Source organism: Caretta caretta, chromosome 3 (genome assembly GCF_965140235.1).
Source record: "Caretta caretta isolate rCarCar2 chromosome 3, rCarCar1.hap1, whole genome shotgun sequence".
In the NCBI taxonomy this organism is placed as follows: domain Eukaryota; kingdom Metazoa; phylum Chordata; order Testudines; family Cheloniidae; genus Caretta; species Caretta caretta.
This window is the reverse complement of record NC_134208.1, coordinates 97944814-97971935: the sequence shown is the minus strand read 5'-3', so window position 1 is coordinate 97971935 and position 27122 is coordinate 97944814. Positions and strand designations below refer to the sequence as shown.

The 27122-nt window shown below is 44.7% G+C and overlaps 1 protein-coding gene across 3 annotated transcripts in view; it reads right to left on the bottom strand.

Annotated features, from left to right (window-relative positions):
- The window catches only part of RSPO3 (R-spondin 3), an 87741-nt gene that overhangs the window by 27021 nt on the left and 33598 nt on the right, over positions 1–27122 (bottom strand). For all 3 annotated transcript variants that reach the window (XR_007355819.2, XM_075126720.1, XM_048844610.2), the window contains exons 2-4: positions 17839–18030; positions 12282–12428; positions 9701–9898 (exon numbers count right to left, since the gene is read on the bottom strand). Coding sequence is in view for 2 of the 3 variants with exons in the window: in XM_075126720.1 (XP_074982821.1) it covers positions 9701–9898; positions 12282–12428; positions 17839–18030 (537 nt within the window). In the remaining variant the exon portion in view is untranslated. The remainder of the gene's footprint in view (positions 1–9700; positions 9899–12281; positions 12429–17838; positions 18031–27122) is intronic.

Below are 27122 nucleotides of genomic sequence, written 5' to 3'. Positions count from 1 at the left end.
CACCTTTCAGGTTTGGCGGGTCACAGGTGGTTTTGTGCTAACTTTGCCCCTCTGAGATTCTGGGCTGGTCCAGGGGCCAGTGCAGCTCCGGTTGTAAGCGCCAGCCACTGCTCTAACTTACACCAGCTTCACTCAGCCATCTGTAGGCTGCTCTGCAGTCTTGAATAGCCAAAACACACAGTACTCAGGCCAATCCTTCCCTGCCTAACTTTGTATGTGCCTGGGGCTGTGAGTGGGGATGACCTAATGCAGTCTACACTAGCTCTCTGCTTGAGGAAACCGCAGGAGGCCATTTAAACTGGTTTTGCAATCCCTGAACAGCTGTAAAAGGGACACAGAACTGGACCCTTAGTCTCAGCAATGCTACTAATGAAGGATAGAAATGTGTTAAAGTTAAAGAGTCAAAACCCCAGCTAGGAAAGGAAACAAAGGGCTCTCTTGGCAGAAACAAACAGAAAATAAACAATCAAACTCTTCACAAGACAGATTCCTCAATTATAGTAGCTTGGACACACAAGAGGCCAAAGCTATGACCCAGTGGCATATACACAATGTAAACACAAGGATGCAGTAATTAGCTTCATGTTAATTTTGAAGCTTCAGAAGCCTGGTGACTAATCATGCAGCAAGGTCATTAACCATAGCCATACTGGTTTCTTTCACACAGAATGCACTCCTTTACTGTTGCATTAGAGAAATGTATTACTGTGATGTCTCAGCTTTGAGCATTTGGGTCCTTGTTTTAAATGTCACTAGCCTATATATGTCTGGGGGACAGTGGAAGGGTTTAACATTATCTGGGATTGGACTATCATACCTTCCCATGTACCTCTGGGTAAAACTTTGTAAGTAAAAAAGTAACCTTGCAGAGCAGTCAGTACCAAAAATGGCCAGAGTTCCTGGACTGTTCTTTTTTTAGATTAGGAGCAGTTATTAAAACATAGTACATTTGAGAATTATGGGCCTCACCCAGAATCCACTGACACCAATGAATAGCCTCCCATTGACTTTAATAGACTTTGGATCAAGCCTTTCATTTTTAATGTGTGGAATAGACAGGGATAGCCAACCTATTTACTTTCCCATTCCTCATGGGTATGGCTACGTTTTAGTCAGGGCTATTTTTTGTAAAAGTCATGGGCAACAAACAAAAATTCATGGCCCATGAGCTTCCATGACTTATACTAAAAATGCCTGTGATTAAATCATGGGGGAGCGGGGTCGCTGGAGGGACATAGGGGGCTGCTGCTGGGGGGGGGTGCCTGGGGCCAACAGCACCAGCAACTGGGGGCCGCGGACCATGGCTGCTCCAACCGGCTGCCCGGGAACCACTGCCAGGGCCGCCAGAGCAGTTGCTAGTGTGGCTGTTCCAGGGGCCACCTGAGCAGCTGGCCCTAAAGCCAGATGCTTGGGAGGTCCTGGAGTCAGCCATACTGGCCCCTGCAGAAGTCACAGAGGTCACAGAAAATCATGGAATCTGTGAGACTTCCACAACCTCTGTGACAGACACGGAACCCTACTCATGGGTTGCTTCCACTTTGGACTAAGCAGGTGTTCCTCCACTGCAGGATGTCCATTACAATAACAAATACAATAGCCCTAATACATAATAGTCATGCCTGACTAATCTAATTGCCTTCTATGACGAGATAACTGGCTCTGTGGATGAGGGAAAAGCGGTGGACATGTTGTTCCTAGACTTTAGCAAAGCTTTTGACACGGTCTCCCACAGTATTCTTGCCAGCAAGTTAAAGAAGGATGGGCTGGATGAATGGACTATAAGGTGGATAGAAAGTTCGCTAGATTGTTGGGCTCAACAGGTAGTGATCAATGGCTCCATGTCTAGTTGGCAGCCGGTATCAAGTGGAGTGCCCTAAGGGTTGGTCCTCGAGCCGGTTTTGTTCAATATCTTCATAAATGATCTGGAGGATGGTGTGGATTGCACCCTCAGCTAGTTTGCAGATGACACTAAACTGGGAGGAGAAGTAGATACGCTGGAGGGTCGGGATAGGATACAGAGGGCCCTAGACAAATTAGAGGATTGGGCCAAAAGAAATCTGATGAGGTTCAACAAGGACAAGTGCCAAGTCCTGCACTTAGGAAAGAAGAATCCCATGCACCGCTACAGACTAGGGACCGAATGCCTAGGCAGCAGTTCTGCGGAAAAGGACCTGGGGTTACAGTGGATGAGAAGCTGGATATGAGTCAACAATGTGCCGTTGTTGCCAAGAAGGCCAATGGCATTTTGGGATGTATAAGTAGGGCATTGCCAGCAGATCGAGGGACATGATCGTTCCCCTCTATTCGACATTGGTGAGGCCTCATCTGGAGTACTGTGTCCAGTTTTGGGCTCCACACTACAAGAAGGATGTGGAAAAATTGGAAAACGTCCAGCAGAGGGCAACAAAAATGATTAGGGGGCTGGAGCACATGACTTATGAGGAGAGGCTGAGGGAACTGGGATTGTTTAGTCTGCGGAAGAGAAGAATGAGGGGGGATTTGATAGTTGCTTTCAACTACCTGAAAGGGAGTTCCAAAGAGGATGGAACTAGACTGTTCTCAGTGGTAGCAGATGACAGAAGAAGGAGTAATGGGCTCAAGTTGTAGTGGGGGAGGTTTAGGTTGGATATTAGGAAAAACTTTTTTATTAGGCGGGTGGTGAAACACTGGAATGTGTTACCTAGGGAGGTGGTGGAATCTCCTTCCTTAGAAGTTTTTAAGGTCAGGCTTGACAAAGCCCTGGCTGGGATGATTTAGTTGGGGATTGGTCCTGCTTTGAGCAGGGGGTTGGACTAGATGATCTCCTGAGGTCCCTTCCAACCCTGATATTCTATGATAATACTGTTTTGTCAAGACTTAAGGAGAACATAATCTACTATTTCATTCCCTCTCCTGTCAATTTTCATTGGGCTGCCTGTGCCTCTCCTGAAAGAGGCTACAGTATTGCCAGGGAGGCCAGCCTCACACTTTAGGCAACACTGGCCTAGATACTAGCAGTAGGGTTCATTACTAGCCAGGTGCTCTTGCTAACCCTACAGAAACACCCAGGCAGAAATTCCAATATACCCATTTTATAGATTTAACTTCTCAAACAGCAAACCTCCCCTTAAAACAGATTTGCATGTTTCTTTATTTTGCATTAATAAGAAAGAAGATTATGTGCAATCAGTGCTATCTGGGATATTCTGTTGACATTAAGGTCCAAAATTTCAACATCCTGTTCCACAAGTGAGGCCCTCACAATGCATACTCAATCATTATGCAGGCCCAACATTGCATTTGTACGTGCAAACTGACACTGATGGGATCAAATGACTGTGGGGGACTCCTGTTGACCTCAATGGATTTTGCATCAAGCCCCTCAACAGTGCTCCCTTTGGTTACTAAACAATAAGAGTGAATTCCTGGCCCCAATGATGTCAGAGAATTTGCTATTAACTCCAAGAGAGCTATATTTTCAATACACAATATAATTATTTTTTATTTCCTGTTTTGTTTATCTTTTGTTACAAACTTCATGTGATTTTTCTGTCAGTTCTGTTTGGAACAGTTTAATTGAATGCTAATGAAAGCCAGGCTTATAAACAAAAGAAAGTGATCAGAGATCAGCTACACAACTTTTTCTTCGAGAGAAATACTAAATGAGCAGCTTACTTTACTTAGCAGCCCTTTGTGTTCCACTGATGTGTGTGACTCTGTGGCGTGTGAGTGAGTGTAAGGAAGGGGAATTTATCACTTAATATTTTAAGCCTGTTGGTATTATGTTACATTGTCTTCAGCTAAAGTAACAGCTACTCTAACCTTGATGAATGGCTTTGGGAATTTTAGCTGAGTAGTGTGTTTGGAAATCTAATGAAAGCCTGATAGGACTCCAACTATATCTATCAGAGCCAACTGCATATTTATCAGATCCGGTCTGGAAATATGTTGGACACACACACACACACACACTAATTAGGGATGAATGAACTAGTTTAATGAAACAACAGAACTGTCCTGAATCTTGGCCTTCCTGGCTATTCAAACCCAACTTGAACCTTTAGCTTCAGATATATGAAATGGAGAATAGGAACATTTTTCATCTATCTAGCTCCATCAACTTATTTCAATATAATCCCTTCTTCATTAAAATTGCTCCTGTCCAAATCCTTCTCTTTCCCCCCTTATTCCTTTGTCTCTTGCATTCTTCACTTAGAGATCACTCCCTGCCCAAAGAGATTGCTTCCTCCCCACTTCTAGGGTGCATTGAAGAATCACAAAGCACCCAGTTGGTTTTCCTTAGCAAAGTACTATCAAACCCCCTGGGCTAACCTGCTTCCAGGGAGCGCTCTCTCTTCTGCCTGTTCAAAAGCAATTCTCAGCACAGTCGTACCATGCTTCCAGGCTGCCCTGAGTTGACGATCACTAAACTCCAGTTAAAAATAATTGATCCCATCTGCTGTTATCTATTTAGTTTATACTTAATTGTAAGCATGTTGGAGCAAGGACTGTCCTTTTTTTCCTCCTGTGTTTTTACAGAAGCGAGCACAATGGGTTCCTGGTCCATGACTGGGGCTCCTAGCCACTACAGTAATACAAATAAATAATAATAATTAATACATTAATTAATGTTCCACAACAAATACCTGTATATGATACATTTAGCCTGCATATTTTTTTGGATAATAAACACTGTTTCCCATGATATATTCTTGATTCATAATTTTTTGAGACTTTTAATATTTTAATCTTGGCAGATTGATGATGAAATGTTCTTTAATAGCATTCAATAGTAGTGAGGCCAAGTGTATTGTTTAGTTGTGACTGGTCAGATAAGTCACATGGTATAGTTTTTCCACATTTGGATGAGCAGTTCTGGCAGAAAAACTCATGAATAAAAACTTAAAATTCATTTTCCACAAATATTTGTGCATGCAACTTTGACGTTTGGTTTCCTGCCAGTAAAAGCCAATCTCATGTACCTTTGCAGAACCACAAAAAAGGTCACGAGTGTGGCCAAAAGTTCATTTATGAAAAAAATGTAAGGAAATCTTTCTGGATAATATGCAGTATTTGCTCAATTCTACCCATGGTGCTTTTTCCATTGTGTCCCATAATGCATTTTGCACCTCTGGAAATCTCAGCAGTACTTGGTATCATCATCTGTCTCATGGCAGTGATCACAGCAAACTAGTGCATCAGTTGACTCTCATGCAGTGGGATTTTCATTGAAAAGTCAAAATCAAAGATGGATCTCAACATTGGCAGGGAAAAGAAGCATCTCATTAAACTGGAGGGTGCTTATGTCTTGGAGAATGGATTATAAGACAGAAAACACAGATGAGGGAGAGAAAGGAAAGGGATCAGTTGGGAAGCAGGATCAGTTGCTGGGCAAAGGATCAAGTATATTGCAGACTGGATGAATTTGGGCATCATAGCTTGGAATGGGTAAAAAAATACCAAAACAAACCCTCAGAAGTTTTGAGTGAGGATGGAAGTGTTAGAGTGTCCTACCTGGGACATGAGACCATAGAAATTGCTATGTTGGATGAGACCAGTGGTCCATCTTGGCTAATGTGGGCAGCGGTAGCCTGATAAATCGAGACTGGGATAACTATTTACAGTTTGATTCACCTAATTATCCCAGTTTGCTTACATCCCGCCTCAGAACCTAGCACCTTCTCCAATGAAGACCTCTCATTCTACTTCAATGAGAAGAAAACAGAAGCAGAATTACAACCCATCTTGACAGACCAAAGAACACAATAGCCAAATGAAAGAAAAGAATCTTTCCATGCACTTTATCTGAATCTGCCCACTCACCAAAGGCAAATGCCTATGAAAGATACCAGCAATTTAGCTGACTAACACCCTGTCTCTAATCTCACCTTCCTGAGCCAAGTCACAGAGACAATTGTGGCAAACAAACTCATCATCACTTGTCCTTTGCCAATGCTCTAAATCCCTAACAGTCAGGATACAGACTTAGATTCAGCATGGAAACAGCACTTGCTGAACTAGCTAATGATCTGCTTATGACCATGGAGGAATGACTAACTTCAGTGCTGATACTACTAGATCTGTCAGTGGCCTTTAACATAATAGATGTAACAACATATGCGTTGCAAAATAGCTTTCTGTGTTACTTAAGTGTGGTTTTCATTTTTTTCTTAAGAGTGAACCCAGTTTTGTTTTTTTTCCCTTTGCTTTTCTAGAACTTTCTTTCCCCCTGCTTCCTACTGTGTAGCTTGCTGAATGAATTTAGCCTGTGGAGCTCTCGTATATTTGAGGTGTCACTCAAGAAGGAACAAAACTTTCTTTTTGTGGAAGAGGGGGAGGTCAGAGTAAGGAGGCAGACGTGGCCTGGAGATTAAGGTGAAAAGCTTCATTTCCCTTTTTCCAGTAGAAAAGTAAGTATAGACTTTTAGCCTTAAGTCTCAGTTTCCTGGCTTGTGTCACCATAATCCCGTCCTTAATGTTATTTTAACCTAGTTGGCTTTTTCTGTGAATTTCCGTGGTTTTATTAAAGATTTTCTTTTTAAAAAATCCATCTCCTTTATGGAGGTGTATGAAAGTGGAGAGGACAGAGAATCATGGCTACTGTTACAGGGGTATGCTGTAGCTGTGGATTTAAAAACTTTCAAAAGAGCAAAGGGCTCCATTTTGCCTTCAGACATACACACACACACAAATCCCACTGGGAAAGATGTTGTTGTAATTTATACTTCATCCCACCACACACTGGTTTCAAAGGGGTTGATCATAAAACAGGGCATACTATACTGGGTGTATATTATACCATACTGGGTGTAAAACAGGTCCATTACTTGCTCAAAAGAAACAACCTTATGCACTTTGCAAAAATAGATTTATTACCTTAAAGGACTTTTTGTGGCATACAATATTTTGCAAATATGGTTTGGCACAAGTCCCATAAAGCACAAAGTAAGAATTGACAGTAAAATACGTGAGGAGTTTCGTTTAAAGTACTAACTACACATGAACAGCAGACATTTTTCAAAGTGAAATGTCTTGACCAATATGAAGATGCTGCCAAAATACCATATGCATGCACAACATCATCATCATCATCACCCAAGAAAAATGTTATTTACAATCCCAGCATTAATGTTCAGTCCTGTGTTGTTTGCTCAGGTTTTGGCAGCAAAAAACAAAACAATATCCCTGCCCCTCCTCGCAAATTAAAACCCCCAAAATCAAAAAACGGTTACTGACCCTTAGTTACTGAGGGTTGGCTAGATTGTCTCTCGAGCTGTGCAACTGCGTAGCAGCATTCAGAGGAAGTAAGAACCTATTTGTCTCTGAATCCAAGTCAACTGCATGCTGCAGAACAGCTGTGGAGTGGGGGCGGGTCCAAGGGCTGAGCACCTCTCTTGGAGTTAGCGTCTGCACTGTTGCAAGAGAAGCAGGATCATCCCACCCGAGCCAGCGGGGCTGCATGTAGAATTCACACCGGGCTTTCAGATGCGCCTGCCGGTTGGCAGGGGCTGCTTTCCTCTGGCTTCTCCTGTGCTTTCCTCTGCTGCTGATTTTCACGGTTCCAGGCAGTCCAAGAGTCATGGCCGGGGCCACTGGCCCCACTAATCAACTTCACACTGCGGAACAGCTGTGATGTGGGGGCAGGTCCTGGGGCTGAGTGTGGAGTTGATCAGCAGGGCCGGCAGCCCCGGCCATGACTCGTGGACCGCCTGGAGCTGTGAAACAGAGGAAAGCCCGGGAGGAGCCGGCCAGCACGTCCGAAAACACAGTGTGAATTCTGCATGCAGCCCTGCTGTTTCGGGCGGGCCGATCCTGCTCCTCTCGCAGCAGTGCAGATGCTAGCTCCAAGAGGCGCTCAGCCCCAGGACCCGCCCCCACTCCACAGCTGTTCTGTGGCATGCAGTTGACTCGTGGATCCCCTGGAGTGCCCGCGTGGACCTGTTTGCGAATTGCTCGTATATAGGAATAAATGGCTGCTCTGCTCTTTCCGTTCGCTATCGCCAGAGAAGATGGGTAGGGTGTGGATGGGGAATGGATGGAGCCTTGGCTCCACCACCTTCAGTACGCTGCCCAGCAAAGCTAAGCTAGTACGGGGTGGAGGAAAGTACAATTTGCTGCTCCCATAGGCCAGCCCTGATCACTACCTCCCACAGCAAGGAGGATGCAGGAAGGGAATTGTAGCTCCCTGAGTCATCATTCCTTCTCTGTGATGCTGCTGTGTGGGACAGGAACACCCCATCCTTTATTGTTGCCTGTGGTCTTATGAAACAATCCAGCCCTAAGAATATTAATAGTAGCAAAAAGTTTGTCCATTTCTATGCGTAACTTGCAGCAAACCATTGGTAACTGATAACCTACACAGGATTCTGGGAATCTCTGAAGCCTAGAATGTCTGCAGAGTTAATGTGAAGTGATGAAAGCAGCTGAAAGAATGGCTGAGAGCTCTTTGTTCAGAATATCACCAGGTTGATTCGTCACTGGATTTCAGAGTCTGTTACCATCCAGTTTTAAAGCTCTCAGCCATTTTGATTTTACGAATTACACCCGTGAGGTGTACAGCTACAGTAAGCATGTGTATGTCATACCACGAGTCCTAGAGCGTTGTGATAGCAGAGGTAATTCAGCCAATCACTACCCTTACTCTACAGCTAATTTGCATGCAACAAGTTCATTGGTTATAAGCGGGAAACTGCCCAGTTGGTGGAGTACCCATGTGACCAACCGGCACCTGCGCAACTCACTGCAAATCTCCCAGCACGCGTGCACGCACACACACACACACGCACACGCACACACACTGGCTCCCCAGACACAAATCAATCACATAACCAGCGCACACAATCACCCCAAATATCACTCTGAAGCTTATGTCTGTTGAGTTAGTGTGAAGCGATGGAAACAGCTACAAGCCTGGTGAGGGCTCTTCTTGTTCAGAAGATCGCCAGGTTCAATCTTCCATGGGCTTTGCAGTCTGTTATGGCCAATTTTTCATTTTACAGCCATTTGGGGCTTTTTTTTACACACGTGACTACAAATTATACCTGCAGGACAGCACAGGCTTTCATCTGCTAGTTAAATACTAATTTGGACCCAAAGCATGGCCCATCTTGTGTGTCCAGGCAGAGAGTGAGGGGTGTAAGGCCCTTTCTTACTCCCAGGGCTCTACCCATACCATGAGTAACAGGGCAGAAGGGGGAACAGCCTCTGTGGGGCTGTGACCCTTTCTTCGCATGTGGTTGAGGAGTGGGCAGGAAGAAGCAGGAACTGGGAGGGAGGAGCCGGTGGGTTCCATCCCCTCCCGTGTGACAGCCAGAGTAGCTGTGGGAAGAATGCTGTGCCAGGTATATGGGTTGGTGCAGTGCACTTCCCCACCAAATTCCCAGCTTAGAGTATGGGGCTAACATTTTTGGCCTCAGCTTATTTAGCTGTATGGTTTCCTCTAACTACACAGCCAGGTCTTGCACTAAACGCCAATGGCTGTTAGGCCTGCAGAACCCACTGAGAGGAGATACTTCTAGAGTTTGATCAGGCAGATTTTGTAAGGGGTCGGTGCAGTTTTTACTCTGTGCAAGGACACGATTCCACATCTGCTCACTCAGGCCAAACACACACTAATGCCAGTGGGCGTTTTGGTGGCTTAAGAAATGCAGGCCCAGGAGTTCAGAGGTGAATTATTAAACAAACCCAATGTCAATCTCATATGATGATGATAACATGGTACCTTTTCCTTCCTTCTGACATCTCTTTCTTTGTACAATACATTTTCTGTTTTCACTTGTAGCTGGGCATGGATTGCCCTGTGCTGAAGGATGCTGTACAATTTCTCTGACTCTTGTTTCATTTCCTCTCTTGAAGCCACATGTTTTTCCTTTCTTTGTGCAAGAGCTCCATGGACTCCACTCACTAGCTTCACAATGCACTGTAACAAACATACGACATGCTGAGCCGGACTGGAAGCTTTAGGAGCACACAATGCATACAAGATATTCGTTTTATTATGCACCAACCAAAATGTAAGAAAAATGAATTCATCTTTAAACTGAAAAGCAGGCTGGCCTTGAGTAAATAAATCTTCTTTCTAAGGCCAGTCTCAGATCAGAAATGGGCCAAATAGTGCTCTCAATTTCACCTGTCCAAATTGGGAGTAATTCTGTTTACCTAAATGGAGTTACTCTGGAGCTACAGAGGTATAACTAAGAGGAGAATGTGGCCTGTCCAGGATGTACTCAACTGTAAAATAATGCTAATCAATTATGTACAAGTACAATTATTTCACACTAGCTGCATTGCTTTTGCCAGTTACATTCCAGAATTATAGCCCCCCCCCAAAAAATTTTTTAAAAAATTGGTTTTGGCAAAAATGAGACATTGGGCCTGATTCTGATCACACACTTCTTTTTACAGAAGCATAATTCCACAGACTTCAGTGGAATCAAACTTGATTCACACCCGGGTAAGAGGAGAAACAGGCCCATGCTGTTCACTGTCTTGGTATTGAACAACTTTGTTAAGAGCCATGAAAGGGATGCTATTTGTAACACACACCAGGTAAAGATGGGCAAAACTGGGAGAGATGTTGGGTTTGGAGAACTTTTTGGTAGGGTTTTGCTTCTGCAAAGCCCAAACCAGGGAGATTTGGATCCAGCTCCCTTATTCTTTAGCAAAGAGTGTGCCTTCCTAGACTTGTACATCACCTAGCACATTTTGTGCGCTTTGGTAATGCTTATGTAGATAATTCTCAATGTTTAGGAGTGTGCTTTTGAATAATTGTCCTAGTTCAGCCCATCTCCTAATTTTTCTTCTGCAGATTAAGTGTAGTATACATTTAATACTATAGACATCCTCTATCTAGAGGAATACACCCTGCAACAATAGGAGGAGGATGGATTTAACGGCCTAATAGATTTTTTCCATCTCTGCAATTTATTTCCAAATTTTACAAACCCTGGAAGACAGCTGATCTCAAGCAATCTCCACTTAATTGTTATGTGGCTCATTTTGCGTTTCATATTACATGTGAGGCTCTCCTGTTAATATAATAGGTCTTCACATGCACAGCAAAGGTCTGTTTTTTCTCTGCAGCTTTTAATGACTTTTCCTAGTAAAGATTGACTCATTGTTAAAGCAGCTAGGTCCTAGGCAGCTTGAAACACACACTAAAGAAGCGGAAATGATTCTTCAGGTTTCTTGGATGGGATGAAAGTCCTTGCTTGGAAATCCCACTATCAAAACCATCACCCCCACCTGAGGTAAATATATATTTGGGAAGAGAGCTGCAAAACTATTGTACATTGTTTTTCTTCCTTTCAAACCTGCTCAAGCTTTGCTTCCCTCTCCAAATATGCACACAACTTCCACTGGTTCCATGAGATTGACATCCACATTCATGGGGGTGAGCAGACTTCCACCAGTGCCAGGCGGTAGCACAGTGCTCTGTGGCTGCACAACATGAGGCAGTACAAGAAGCATAAGGACTGTTCCCCTCTGTGCGCTTTCCGAGTGACAGGATCAGTGTTGCCTATTCCCATGATTTTATCTTGATTTGCAACAATATTTGAAGTTTTAATTAAAGCCCCACCTCCTGGAGTCACATGATTACATCAGAATCTCAGCTTCCATTAGTTTTTAAGTGAGTTTCTACTCCTCATGGCTTTGGACAAAAGCTTTAAAAATGTGACCTGAAGGCACCTTAAAGCCTCAGAAACCAGAAGACAAATAAAAATACCCCCAATATCTGTATAAAAATCTCATGATCGGGGTGTGTGTGTGTGAAAGGGGGCTGACGTGATTTTTTAACATATGAGGTTGGCAATACTGCAAGACACCTGCCCTCCACCCCCAAGTGCCAGTTAGTGAAGCTGGTCCGGTGTGCAAGACGAAGCATGCTGCATTTCCTGAAGGGGTATAGTACAACCGATATTCACCTGCGTGCTGGAGAGTTTAGGGAGGAATCCCTGAGGTAGAATTCCTAAGGCGTTCCATATCGTCCCAAACATTGGCCTATGCTTAACTGGCACAAGAGACCCCCTAATAAGTGGAAGTTGCTCATCAGAGGGCAATGGATTGTTCTGAAGGGGCCAGGGGCAGATTCAGGAAACATCTTGAAGACATGGCACTGGAGAACTCTTCTTGTGACTGAACCTTTCTTAAAAATAATTCAGATGCAGTGTTGGGTTTCCTGTTCCTAACTCTGAACCTATTCCTGCAAGTCCTCCCCTTGTGCGGACTCCTTGTCTGGTCAATAGGAGTTCCACACTTGCAGGGGTTGCAGGGTTGGGCCTTAGGCTAGAGACTCTACTTACCAATACTGGTGCACTCCATCGTGTGATTGTTGGGTTCCAGCCCCTCAGGGCAGTTTTCAAGGCACTTTCCGTTGTGTAAGTAAAACCCACTTTTACACTTTGTGCAGAAATTTTTGGTGAAGCAGGTATCACAGTCAGCTTTACATTCTGTAATACAAAACAGGAAGAGTTATAACCTGTGTCACTTTCACTCACCCCAGTTAGACACAAAGTCCCTGATTTGCACGTATGCTGTAGTTTAGGTTTACGCTTTATGCCACTCTGGCAATGTACAAGGGCCTTCCAGTGAGAATACATTTTATTCATATCCATGTGAAGTCCCCATTACACTGTGGGAAATGAGAATGAGAATCGGCCAACAATGCTGCATTCAAAACTGTGTTGCACTTTGGGTAGTCATTGAGAACTGTGCAAACTTGGTGCACAATGCCATCAGATCAGAACTGTAACATGACATCCACATTGCACTTCCATCGCACAGGGGTAAACGACTAGCTAAAATGCAAGGCAGTAGAGAATCAGGTCCATCAAGTATATCTCCATTCATTCAGGAAGAGTTAAAAACATATTTCAGAATTCTTCATCTTTTCATATTGATTGATTTCTGCTCCATTACTTTTTGTTGCAGTCCCACAGCATTTTCCATAATTACTATGTTTATATATCATTCATACAGGATAGAAGCTAGCTACCAGACATGGATTTTTAACAATATGGTAAAACTTGTATATGTATGTATACACACACACACACTATTGTGCAAGTGATATACAAAGGACATGGTTACATTTACTCTAGAGTAGCAGCCATGTTAGTCTGTATCTGCAAAAAGAACAGGAGTACTTGTGGCACCTTAGAGACTAACAAATTTAATAGAGCATAAGCTTTCGTGGGATACAGCTCACTTCATCGGATGCATAGAATGGAACATATAGTAAGAAGATTTTGTATATATATTACCCACACACAGAAAGAGAGAGAGAGAGAGAAGGTGGAAGTTGCCATACAAACTGTAAGAAGCTAATTAAGATGAGCTATTATCAGCAGGAGAAAAAAAGACAAACCCTTTTGTAGTGATAATCAAGATGACCCATTTAGACAGTTGACAAGAAGGTGTGAGGATACTTAACATAGGGAAATAGATTCAATATGTGTAATGACCCAGCCACTCCCAGTCTTTATTCAAACCCAAGTTAATCGTATCTTGTTTGCTGAGCTTGAATTAATATGCAGTTTCTCATTGGAGTCTGTTTTTGAAGCTTTTCTGTTGCAAAATTGCCACCCTTAAATCTTTTACTGAGTGGCCAGAGAGGTTGAAGTGTTCTCCTACTGGATTTTGAATGTTATGATTCCTGATGTCAGATTTGTGTCCATTTATTCTTTTGCGTAGAGACTGTCCGGTTTGGCCAATGTACATGGCAGAGGGGCATTGCTGGCACATGATGGCATATATCCCATTGGTAGATGTGCAGGTGACTGAGCCCCTGATGGTGTGGCTAATGTGATTAGGTCCTATGATGGTGTCACTTGAATAGATATGTGGTCAGGGTTGGCATCGGGCTTTGTTGCAAGGATAGGTTCCTGGGTTAGTGTTTTTGGTGTGTGGTTGCTGGTGAGTATTTGCTTCAGGTTGGGGGGCTATCTGTAAGCAAGGACTGGTCTGTCTCCCAAGATCTGTGAGAGTGAGAGATCATTTTTCAGGATAGGTTGTAAATCTTTGATGATGCGCTGGAGAGGTTTTAGTTGGGGGCTGAAGGTAATAGCAAGTGCGTTCTGTTATTTTCTTTGTTGGGCCTGTCCTGTAGTAGGTGACTTCTGGGTACTCTTCTGGCTCTGCCAATCTGCTTTTTAACTTCAGCAGCTGGGTATTGTAGTTTTAAGAATGTTTGATAGAGATCTTGTAGGTGTTCATCTCTGTCTGAGGGATTGGAGCAAATGCGGTTGCATCTTAGAGCATGGCTGTAGACAACGGATCATGTGGTGTGTCCTGGATGTATGTATCTATCTATATGTTCCATTCTATGCATCCGATGAAGTGAGCTGTAGCCCACGAAAGCTTATGCTCTAATAAATTTGTTAGTCTCTGAGGTGCCACAAGTACTCCTGTTCTATTTACTCTAGAGATATTGTTAGAGAAAAGTGCACAGTCATTTGAAGTTATTTAGTGGCTCGGAGGTTATATGAATATAGGATTATGCTCCAGCATCCATTCATCAAGAAGTAAGGAGAATTACTTAGCTATAATTCCTGTTGTTTTATTTAGTCACCTAGGTGGCTAGTAAATAAAGAAAAGGAGGACTTGTGGCACCTTAGAGACTAACAAATGTATTTGAGCATAAGCTTTCGTGAGCTACAGCTCACTTCATCAGATGCATTCAGTGGAAAATACAGTGGGGAGATTTATATACACAGAAAACATGAAAAAATGGGTGTTACCATACACACTGTAACAAGAGAGTGATCGCTTAAGGTGAGCTATTACCAGCAGGAGAGCGGGGGGTGGGGGGAAACCTTTTGTAGTGATAATCAAGGTGGGCCATTTCCAGCAGTTGACAAGAACATCTGAGGAACAGCAAGGGGGAGAATAAATATGGGAAAATAGTTTTACTTTGTGTAATGACCCATCCACTCCCAGTCTCTATTCAAGCCTAAGTTAATTGTATCCAGTTTGCAAATTAATTCCAATTCGGCAGTCTCTCCTTGGAGTCTGTTTTTGAAGTTTTTTTGTTGAAGAATTTCCACTTTTAGGTCTGTAATCGAGTGACCAGAGAGATTGAAGTGTTCTTTGACTGGTTTTTGAATGTTATAATTCTTGACATCTGATTTGTGTCCATTTATTCTTTTACGTAGAGACTGCCCATGGCAGAATGTACATGGCAGAGGGGCATTGCTGGCACATGATGGCATATATCACATTGGTAGATGTGCAGGTGAACGAGCCTCTGATAGTGTGGCTGATGTGATTAGGCCCTATGATGGTGTCCCCTGAATAGATATGTGGACACAGTTGGCAACGGGCTTTGTTGCAAGGATAGGTTCCTGGGTTAGTGGTTCTGCTGGTGAGTATTTGCTTCAGGTTGGGGGGCTGTCTGTAAGCAAGAACTGGCCTGTCTCCCAAGATCTGTGAGAGTGATGGGTCGTCCTTCAGGAAAGGTTGTAGATCCTTGATGATGCATTGGAGAGGTTTTAGTTGGGGGCTGAAGGTGATGGCTAGTGGCATTCTGTTATTTTCTTTGTTGGGCCTGTCCTGTAGTAGGTAACTTCTGGGTACTCTTCTGGCTCTGTCAATCTGGTTCTTCACTTCAGCAGGTGGGTACTGTAGTTGTAAGAATGCTTGATAGAGATCTTGTAGGTTTTGTCTCTGTCTGAGGGGTTGGAGCAGATGTGGTTGTATCGTAGAGCTTGGCTGTAGACAATGGATCGTGTGGTGTGGTCTGGATGAAAGCTGGAGGCATGTAGGTAGGCATAGTGGTCAGTAGGTTTCTGGTATAGGGTGGTGTTTATGTGACTACGGTGCTAATAAGCGATGGTGTCCAGGAAGTGGAGCTCTTGTGTGGACTGGTCCAGGCTGAGGTTGATGGTAAGATGGAAATTCTGAAATCATGGTGGAATTCCTCAAGGGCTTCTTTTCCATGGTTCCAGATGATGAAGATGTCATCAGTGTAGCGCAAGTAGAGTAGGGGCATTAGGGGACAAGAGCTGAGGAAGCGTTGTTCTAAGTCAGCCATAAAAATGTTGGCATACTGTGGGGCCATGCGGGTACCCATAGCAGTGCCGCTGATTTGAAGGTATACGTTGTCCCCAGATGTTATGGGTGAGGACAAAGTCACAAAGTTCAGCCACCAGGTTTGCCGTGACATTATCGGGGATACTGTTCCTGACGGCTTGTAGTCCATCTTTGTGTGGAATGTTGGTGTAGAGGGCTTCTCCCTCCATAGTGGCTAGGATGGTGTTTTCAGGAAGATCACCGATGGATTGTAGTTTCCTCAAGAAGTCAGTGGTGTCTCGAAGATAGCTAGGAGTGCTGGTAGCGTAGGGCCTGAGGAGGGAGTCTACATAGCCAGACAATCCTGCTGTCAGGGTGCCAATGCCTGGTATGATGGGGCGTCCAGGATTTCCAGGTTTATGGATCTTGGGTAGCAGATAGAATACCCCGGTCGGGGTTCCAGGGGTGTGTCTGTGTGGATTTGTTCTTGTGCTTTTTCAGGGAGTTTTTTGAGCAAATGCTGTAGTTTCTTTTGGTAACCCTCAGTGGGATCAGAGGGTAATGGCTTGTAGAAAGTGGTGTTGGAGAGCTGCCGAGCAGCCTCTTCTTCATATTCCGACTTATTCATGATGACGACAGCTCCTCCTTTGTCAGCCTTTTTGATTATGATGTCAGAGTTGTTTCTGAGTCTGTGGATGGCATTGTGTTCTGCACAGCTGAGGTTATGGGGCAAGTGATGCTGCTTTTCCACAATTTCAGCTCATGCACGTCGGCGGAAGCACTCTATGTAGAAGTCCAGTCTGTTGTTTCGACCTTCAGGAGGAGTCCACCCAGAATCCTTCTTTTTGTAGACTTGGTAGGAAGCTCTCTGTGGGTTAGTATGTTGTTCAGAGGTGTGTTGGAAATATTCCTTGAGTCGGAGATGTCGAAAATAGGATTCTAGGTCACCACAGAACTGTATCATGTTCGTGGGGGTAGAGGGGCAGAAGGAGAGGCCCCAAGATAGGACAGATTCTTCTGCTGGGCTAAGAGTATAGTTGGACAGATTAACAATATTGCCGGGTGGATTAAGGGAACCACTGTTGTGGCCCCTTGTGGCATGTAGTCGTTTAGTTGGTCAAAAAAGGGTTCTCCGGGTTTTTGTTTCAAATTTCAAAATGTCAAAATTCAAAAAGTATTGATGGGTAGGAGGAAGGAAGAGATGTAAGTTAGGCATCTAACCCCACTGAAAGTAAATGACAGTTCAGCATCTCCCCACAGATGGGCAGTTGACCAGAACATAGTAACACGCTCAAATCGCAAACACAGCATCGTGGTTATGCTGTGCATGGTGTATAGTTACAGAGAGGTCATACAAAGGAGCTCTGGAAGCCTCACTGTGGAGCAGTATTCCTCAGTATCCATCTCTATCTCACTGGGGAACAGCGGGCAGGCTGGGGGACTGAAAAGAACATTGCCAATGAGTTTATAAACAGCTTGGACCTCGTGGTCACAGGTTCCACGCAGTGCAGTTGCGGTGGCCCATGTCTGCTGCTACAGCCATTGAGCTATAGCTGTGGCACTGGTGGACTATACGGGTATCCTCTGAATGAGGATGCAGGAGAGGAGTCCATCCCCAGTGCCTGGATAGGTCATCCATACACAAATTTTTTACTTAAGCTTTGCCCAGGTAATGTGAATTTCAGTCTAAACTTCCACTCAGGTGAATATTAATTGTACCAAAATAAAAAGAACAAACCAAAGAATCTAATATTTAACTTCCTTGATTCATAGGGATACACAATATGAGGGTTAGTCTCCTATCAGAAATAGAAAATATACAGGTACAGTGTTGCTTTCCCCAGCACTTACTTGTACACTTATTTATTTCTGGATACCGCGTTCCAAAGTATCCACTTGGACATGAAGAAAGACATACTCCGATCTGTTTCATGCCAATCCTCTCCAGAACAAAAAAGAGTCTGGGTTTGCATGACAAGCATCCATTGTAGTCGGAACATGTGGCACACCCTCCTTGACAACCCTGGCTCACATTGGGATGCACTGAAAAGACAAGTTATTTTAAAAAGGAGAAAAGAGATTAGACAAGCCAGTGGCATGATGATGCCTCTGTACTCTGAGTGCTGTGTTAAAATCTTATGTGAAAGCCTTCAAGGGCTGGTTCATTTTTGCTTCCGTCTCTTACAACCTGACGTTTTGTTTCAATTATATTCTTAGTTGCCTTCATACACATTAAAATGGGAAGCTCAGATGATATGTTCCTACCTTGCAAGAATAACTAACAGTAAATTACATCTGAAATTGATTGTGGTACAGTAGCACCTTGGGGAATAATCAGGATTTTCTCTCAGTAGCAATGGCTTTACTGACAGTGCTTGTGTAGGCCTTGTATGTAGGACAACAGAGCAAAAATAAATAGATTGTGCATTAATTTACCTGTGCTTTTTATTTCATAGTTAGATGATAAAAAATACCCTACCCTAGTCTGTAATTTCCTTTATTGTTTAAGAATCTTTTTGAATAGAATTCTGCTGTGTGGGAATGTGGCGGTTTTAGATCTGATGCAAAATTGCCTTGATAAGAAGATACGAAGAACCATCCTGCTCACTTTCATTTTTTCCCTGGAATGTTCACTCTGGCATGTTTAATCTCTAGCAATTACAACCTGATGTTCGGACTTAACTGTGACATTTAGACTACCCCCATCCCAGCATGGAACAGAGGTAGGAGTTATACTCCACTTTCAATTGTATCCTTCTATTTCTTCAGAGAGAAAAAAACTGTATTGCCTCTTACTATAGAGACATACACTGGTTTACTCTGCTTAAAAATAGTTGGTTCTTGCTGTACTTACATGCACCAGTTGTTTTTAAAGTAGATAATAGGAAGGTATTGTAACATACCTTTTCAGTATTAGAGATGTCAGCGAAATATTTCTCAGTGTGATACAGGGTAACAGTGTGGGGGGGTGGGGGGACACGGCACTGTGCATCCTTCAACAGTTTAAAACAAGGGTCGACAACATTCAGCACGTGGCCCATCAGGGTAATCCACTGGCGGGCCGTGAGACAATTTGTTTCCATTGACTGTCCACAGGCATGGCCTCCTGCAGCTCTCAGTGACTGCGGTTTGCCATTCCCGGAGCTGTGGGAAGCGGTGCGTGCTGTAGGGATGTACTGGCTGCCACTTCCCACAGCTCGCGTTGGCCGGGAACGACAAACCGCGGCCAGTAGGAGCTGTGAGTGGCCATTCCTGCAGACGCTCAGGTAAACAAAAGTGTCTTACAGCCTGCCAAGGGCTTACCCTGAACAAGCCATGAACCAAGTTTGGGAACCACTGATCTAGACCTTTAACCTTATATAAGGAGTTGACCCAGGAACAAACTGTTTAATTTCTCAATATATACAATTTTGATTGGAAAAGATGTTGATAAGAACACACAAGAGAAGCTGGGAGAGGGATTTAAACAAAGAAATTGATCTGCATGAGTGGGTGTCTATAATGGAAAGGAGATATACATATTCTATTTGTGTTGCTCATATAGAAAATTTGTATAAATTACTGTAGAGATGACATCTGACTCCAGTTAAGACCTGTCATATTTTTGCTACTAGGGAGGTGCTCTGTTGGAAGGGTTGTGTGGAAAAGGGAACATACTTGCACATGTGGTGATTGTGTCCAGGACTTAGACAGTTTTGGGACAAAATTATTAAAGCCTCATCTTATGAAAAAAAATGAGATCCCCTGATCGGCTGACTTAATGCTCCCGTAAAAGATTTACCTTTTAAACAGAATGACAAATTTCTTTATTTGTTATTGTTAGGAACTAGACTTTGCAATGCACGTTATTGGAAAAATGTGACTCCTCTTCCTGTGGAGCTGTGGTAGGGTAAAATATGGACTGTCCTTGTGATGGAAAAGCTTTCACGCCAAGTATGTACACAAAAGAAGTGCCAAAAAGAGGCTTGGTATTTAGAAATTTGGTCACCCTGTTTAGCGTACTCAGAGGAGGAGGGCTCCCCAGCCCACAAGCCAGAATCTTTATCTGGGTTCTTTGAATATTAACTGATCCTAAATGAGTAACAAGTTATGTTGGATGTTAACATTTTATTGTAACTTTGCCTTAATAAAAAGTTAAAAAAAAAAAAAACTAAAAGGATACTCCAGAATGTGGTAAAACTTGGGCCTGGTCTACACTAGGGGAGGGGAGGAAGAGGGGGTATCGATCTAAGTTACTCAGCTTCAGCTATGTGAATAACGTAGCTGAAGTTGACGTACTTAGATCTACTTACCCCAGTGTCTTCACTACGGTAAGTTGATGCTGACGCTCTCCCGTCGACTCCGCCTGCGCCTCTCGCCCTAGTGGAGTACCAGTGTTGACGGGAGAGCACTCAGCGGTCGATTTATTGCGTCTAGACTAGACGTGATAAATTGACCCCCGCTGGATCGATCACTGCCCGTCGATCCAGCGGGCAATGTAGACATGCCTTGGTCTCCTCTCCCTTACTCCCTGCGTGTGCTACCCTGGTCAGTGGTCTATGTGCGAAGGAGAGTGCAGCCCCTGCTGGACTGGTATGTCCCCTCCAGCACACTGGGGTGGCGAGTGAGTAGACAGGAAGTTGGCAGAGCTTAGGCTCTGATACACCCCTTTTCCTCCAAAGCACTGACCAATATAGCTGAGCTGGCATGGGAGCGGGGAAATAATCAACACTAGGTATAAAACTGGCAGATTACTTTTCCCCTGGAGCAACAGGATAACTAGGGACTAGACCCCTTAGTCACAGTCTAGTTCCTGGTCTGCTCCTGGGACTGTGAAACTAAGCGCTGCCTCTTACTCTGCCTCTGTGGTAAAGCCGCAGTTGAATGCTTAGGGAGACCTCACACCATCACTCTTAGTGGTAGCTTTACTCCTCTTGGGGACTGGTAGCTTTGCTCCTCTTGTCCAGACAGGGTAACTGCAGCACAGCAGAGTGACTTGCCACAGGAAAGCTGGGAAACAGAATCCTAATGTGGGACAACCTGATCACAATGCCGTTGACACAAACATTGTTTTAAATCTCTATCTGTAGTTAAGTCAGCTGTAAAAATGAGCAAATAATGCATACCCGCCTTGGAAAGTGCTTTGAGATCTACAGGTGAAAAAGTGCTAGGTGAGTGCAAAGCATTGTTAGAAGCCACAATGTTCAGCTATGATGACTAAGGCACAGAGAGGTCCAATGTCTTGGCTGAGAGGTGCTGTGGCCTAGTTGGTTAGGGACTAGCTGCAGAGCTAAGAGATTTGGGTTTTAGCCTTGTAGACCAGTCCAAGAAATGTTCTTTTGTGAAACCACATGGCATCTGGTGCAATCTAATTCATTCCAAAGGCAAAACAGAAAAGGGGGGTGGGGGGAGAAAGAAAACCCATACTCCTCAGAGTTATCTTTATGAGCCAGAATAAAAGTAATGCAGGGCAGAGAGAAATGCATCCACTAGAGGCAGGAGCATGCTCTCATCTCCCCTTCAGTCTGAACATAGGTTAGTTTGACCATTTACTAAAATCCTGCACCCTCAAGGAAGGAACATGGGATGAAATATCCACAGTAGGTGAAGAGGCAGAGATTCAAATTCTGCCTCAAGCCCACCCACTTGTGTACTGAGGCAGATCTGACCCTCTGTTTTTTAACTGCTTGTGAACTATTCAGCTTCTCTTCTTAGTTTAGAGCCCTTTTGCCTTTGAGGGCTTTTTTAAGATGTGCAAGATGTTTGTTTAGATGATAATTCTGAGTATCATTAGCAAATAAAATCACTAGGATTTCCCTTTTTCATAGTATTTTCCAAAGCTGTACTCTGGAAACAGTGAGTTGAAATAATAGAGAGTTAAGGACAAGAAATTTAATCCTAATTTTAAATGATAAGTGGAGATGTCAATGTGCAGCAACTAAAACTTGAAAAACAAAAAAGATTTTTAAACTAGACAGATAACATTTGCAAATAATTTTTTACATCTTGCCCATAATTTGATTTGCCATTTGATTTTACAGATATATGGAATCTAGCAACCTCCACCCCCACCCCCTGATTAGATAGATAGAATTTGGGTGGGAGTATGGCCTAGTGATTGGAAGAAAAGGCCAGAAGTTAGAATTTCTGTATTCTTTTCCTGTTCTCTGAGTTGATTTGGAATGTAGCCTGGGACAAATCAGTTAGTCTCTCTGCCCTTCCGTTTACTGAGCCTATCATCTTCAACTCCAAGATGTAAATGTAGAGACCAGCTCCTAAAATGGACATGCTGTAGAAGTGAGTCCCAATCCCCACTAAGGAGACATGGTTACTCATGGCTTCCTGGACCAATAATCTCTCATGTGAGGCAAATGTTAAATTTTATCAGTCACAAGTAATCCATAATGGACCAGATCCCGCATCAAGTCATAAAGCTAGAGGATTCTGTAAGATGGAATCCTCCATGTAGCTCTTCTCTAGAGAAGCTAATGAGCTCCATATAAACCAAACCTCAAACTTGACCACATCTGTTGAAACCCTAGTAACTCTTACTTGGAAAGGAGATGTAGTCACAAAAATAAAATAGTTCTGTCTGGAGATCCCCTTGTTCAAGATAAACTCTCTCCTTCCTCTCCACAATCCACAGGCAATTGAAGATTTCCTCCTAAAGAGGATGGGATAGGAGGGGTCTGTTCCTCAGAGTCAAAGGACTTGCTTGACTTTAGTCTTACTTCAGACCATTGCTGCCTTCCATGGTGCAAAGCATAGGGTGTACAGTCTCAAGACTACTAAAATAGTTTCACAAAGAGATCCCAAAAGGATGGGGGGAAATCTCCTCAGATACCTGTCTGGCTTGACAGAGCATTTCCTCCCAAGAGGCACTCTGCATCTGAAGGCAAAGAAACGAACTGCTTTTGCACATCAAGTGTCAGCTGGTCCAAAGAGCAACAGAAACGTCAGTCTGGGATTGCACCACAGCCTCGAAAAGTATCCATGACCATTTTATAGCGGTATCAACCAACAAGCAGGCCTTCATCACACATGGCCAAGAATTCACTGGGGAATGCCTCAGCATTATTAAATGCATCTGGCACAATGAGCCTGATCATTAGATATGCTGGCTGCCAGAAACATTCCCCCTCAATTTGGTTAGAAACAGGATCAACAGACTGTAAAACCTCAACAGGGGGGTGAAGAGAGTTTAATTCTATTGACTAGCATCTTCAGCACAGGAGAAATAATCCTCGAATCAGCCACAGGAACCACAAACGGCTCTCATTCCAGGGAGTTTTGTAAATAAACTGAAAAATTCTTTGCATGGAGATGGAATGAAAGGTGTTGAAGTTGTTGTTTTCCCATACACACTGCATATCTCCATCAAAATTCAGGGATATGGGAAATTCAGGCAGTGCAGGGGCTGAAGTAGATCGACAAAGTAAAGCTACATTACTAGATTAAGTAAAAGATTGTTCTGACAACCCAGGTCAAAAACCATCTTCCCTACATAAAGCAGTAATATTAGAAGAGTCCTTCAAATCACCCACAGATCTCACTGTCATAGGTAGCTGTATTTGTTTCCAAATCCCTATCTGACCCCATCCCTCAAGAGAAGAGGGCCCATAAATCTTTCCTGAGCGTAACAGACTGCAGCTGGTCTATTACCTCCCCTTATTTCTAAACAAGATGGACTATAATATAAAAGGCAGTGTGGAATTTATAAGCTATTATAATAAGGAAGACCCAGCAATTACATGACCAATGTCACCACCAGCCAAAATCCAGTCAGTTCATATCTCTCAGCTACTAGTAGGGAAAGTGTTCATGCTAAGCAAGGTAAAAAAGAGGAAGGGAAAAATTTATGCAATGTATTTGTAGCTATCTTGGTCCTAGGATACTAGAGAAACATGGTGGATAAGATAATATCTTTTATTGGACCAAATTTGTTGGTGAGAGACAAGCTTCCAAGCTTACACAGAGCCCTTCATCAGACCAGGGAAAAATGTAAGTCTTAATAGGCACCAAAATGACTGTCTTCGTATTCTGAGGGTGTCCCTTTAATGGCCTAATCCTGCAAGATGAAGATCCCTTTTTGGCCTTATGTAAGGGGACTGTTGCCCCCTTACTAACATTCAGTGGGGGTGTTTTGGTTGGCTAGCTCCCAGTACTGAAAGGGGAAGGGTCTATGGGAAACCAGGACCCTGAGACTGATAGTCCCCAGAAACAATGGGGAGAGGCCAATACTCCAGGTCAGCCGGAATGACAGGGCGGGCAGGCTAATCAGGGAGTCAGGAGGCCAGGGAGGTCCCGTCCTCTGTGTGAGCTGGATTTGCCTGGGTCAGACAGAGTGGGGCCGAGCTAAGGAGAAAGCAGGGGCCCAAGCTAAGCTGGGGAGCAGAGCTGGGCCAGATCCAGAGGGACCAGAAAAGCAGCCCAGAGAGAGCACACCCTGTCCTGGGAGCAGAGCTGCAGCCCCAAAGCCAGAGGCACAGCCCAGAGAGAGCAGACTTGCCCTGGGAGCAGAGCTGCAGCAACCAGAGCCAGAGGGGCCAGAAAAGCAGCCCAGGAAGCAGGTCAGTGCTGGGAGGAGAGTCACAGAAGCAGCCTGCAGAGCAGACCTGTCCTGGGAGCAGAGCTGTAGCAACCAGAGGCAGAGGGGCCAAAGAAGCAGCCCAGGCAGCTGGAGGCAGAGCAGCAGCAGCCGTGCAGAGACAAGAGAGGTGCAGCTGGGGCTGGAGCAGTCCGGAGCTGGGTGCGGCGAGCAGCTGGGGAGGGAGGGAGACGCTGGACACCAGGCCCAGCACAGGGAGACGCCTCAGCCAAGAGGCTCTGCAGGCCAGGCTTGGATCGTAACCCCGACAGGGCGGGGGCGACACTGGGAAGAAGGGTCCTACCACTTAGAGCCTGAGAGCGTGTGGCCACCACCAGAGCAAGTGTCCAACCCACAGCATCCCTGCAGCACCGCCAGGGCCTGAGAAGAAGGCCTGGGACGTACAGGGAACAGACTGTGAACTGCCCGGACATTCCAGAGACACTGTTTGTGATGTTCCCTGCCACAGAGTGGGTTGATGTGTTTCCTTTAACCTTTCCCATTTTTCCTTATTCTTTTTAAAATTAATTGTTGATTAAATAACTTGTATTTGCTTTAACTTGTATGTAATGGTCAGAGAAGTGCCCAGTGCAGAGAGAGTACCCCAGAGTGGGGACATCCTAGCCCCTGTCCTTGCTGACCACAGCAGGGTTGGGGGTCGAGCCCCCCAGGAATCCTGGGCCCAGCCTTGTTGGGGTTACAAGGACTCTGCCAGACAGGAGAGTGGAAGGGGAGTCCTCAAGGGCAGGGAGGCCACTGGGTAAAGGAAGTGGGAGCAAGGATTCAAATCCTTTCGCTAGCCCACTTCACCGGGGTAGTGCAGAAGCCAGGAAAGTTCCCTGCTTACACTAGGCCTGCAGCCTTGGGGGTTTCCAGGCCAGAGCTCCCCAGCTCCTCTGGCCTTCCCCCAGCCCTGCTCAACTCCAGGTACCTTCTCAAGCTCCCCAGCAGCCAGGCCCATCTCCCTCCACAGCTAGAGGAGACTGTCTGTTCCTGCCCCACTGCCCTCTTCTAAGGGCCAGCTGAGTCCTGGGTTGTGGCCACAGCTGAGCCTGCTTCCTCCAATCAGCCTGGGAACTGCTTGCTTCCAGCCACAGCCCTCTCCTGGGCTGTTTTAAGCCCTTCAAGGCAGGAGCGGGTGGCCACTCTGCTACACACCCTTGCACAGTTCAAAGGTGCACATATCTCAAGTGCTTATATACGAATGCACAAAGCCTTGGAAACAAGCAGGGAGAACTGGAGGTCCTGGTGATGTCAAGGAATTATGACGTGATTGGAATAAGAGAGACTTGGTGGGATAACTCACATGATTGGAGTACTGTCATGGATGGTCATAAACTATTCAGGAAGGACAGGCAGGGCAGAAAAGGTGGGGGAGTAGCACTGTATGTAAGGGAGCAGTATGACTGCTCAGAGCTCCGGTACGAAACTGCAGAAAAACCTGAGTGTCTCTGGATTAAGTTTAGAAGTGTGAGCAACAAGAGTGATGTAGTGGTGGGAGTCTGCTATAGACCACTGGACCAGAGGGATGAGGTGGATGAGGCTTTCTTCCGGCAACTCACAGAAGCTACTAGGTCGCACGCCCTGGTTCTCATGGGTGACTTTAATTTTCCTGATATCTGCTGGGAGAGCAATACAGCAGTGCATAGACAATCCAGGAAGTTTTTGGAAAGCGTAGGGGACAATTTCCTGATGCAAGTGCTAGACGAGCCAACTGGGGGGGTGGGGGGGAGCTTTTCTTGACCTGCTGTTCACAAACAGGGAAGAATTAGTGGGGCAAGCAAAAGTGGACGGGAATCTGGGAGGCAGTGACCATGAGTTGGTTGAGTTCAGGATCCTGCACAGGGAAGAAAGGTAAGCAGCAGGATATGGACCCTAGACTTCAGGAAAGCAGACTTCGACTCCCTCAGGAAACGGATGGGTAGGATTCCCTGGGGGACTAACATGAAGGGGAAAGGAGTCCAGGAGAGCTGGCTGTATTTCAAGGAATCCCTGTTGAGTTTACAGGGACAAACCATCCCGATGAGTCGAAAGAATAGTAAATATGGCAGGCGACCAGCTTGGCTTAACGGTGAAATCCTAGCGGATCTTAAACGTAAAAAAGAAGCTTACAAGAAGTGGAAGGTTGGACATATGACCAGGGAAGAGTATAAAAATATTGCTTGGGCATGTAGGAATGAAATCAGGAGGGCCAAATCGCACCTGGAGCTGCAGCTAGCAAGAGATGTCAAGAGTAATAAGAAGGGTTTCTTCAGGTATGTTGACAACAAGAAGAAAGCCAAGGAAAGTGTGGGCCCCTTACTGAATGAGGGAGGCAACCTAGTGACAGAGGATGTGGAAAAAGCTAATGTACTCAATGCTTTTTTTGCCTCTGTCTTCACTAACAAGGACAGCTCCCAGACTGCTGCACTGGGCATCACAACATGGGGAGTAGATGGCCAGCCCTCTGTGGAGAAAGAGGTGGTTAGGAACTACTTAGAAAAGCTGGACGTGCACAAGTCCATGGGGCCGGACGAGTTGCATCTGAGAGTGCTAAAGGAATTGGCGGCTGTGATTGCAGAGCCATTGG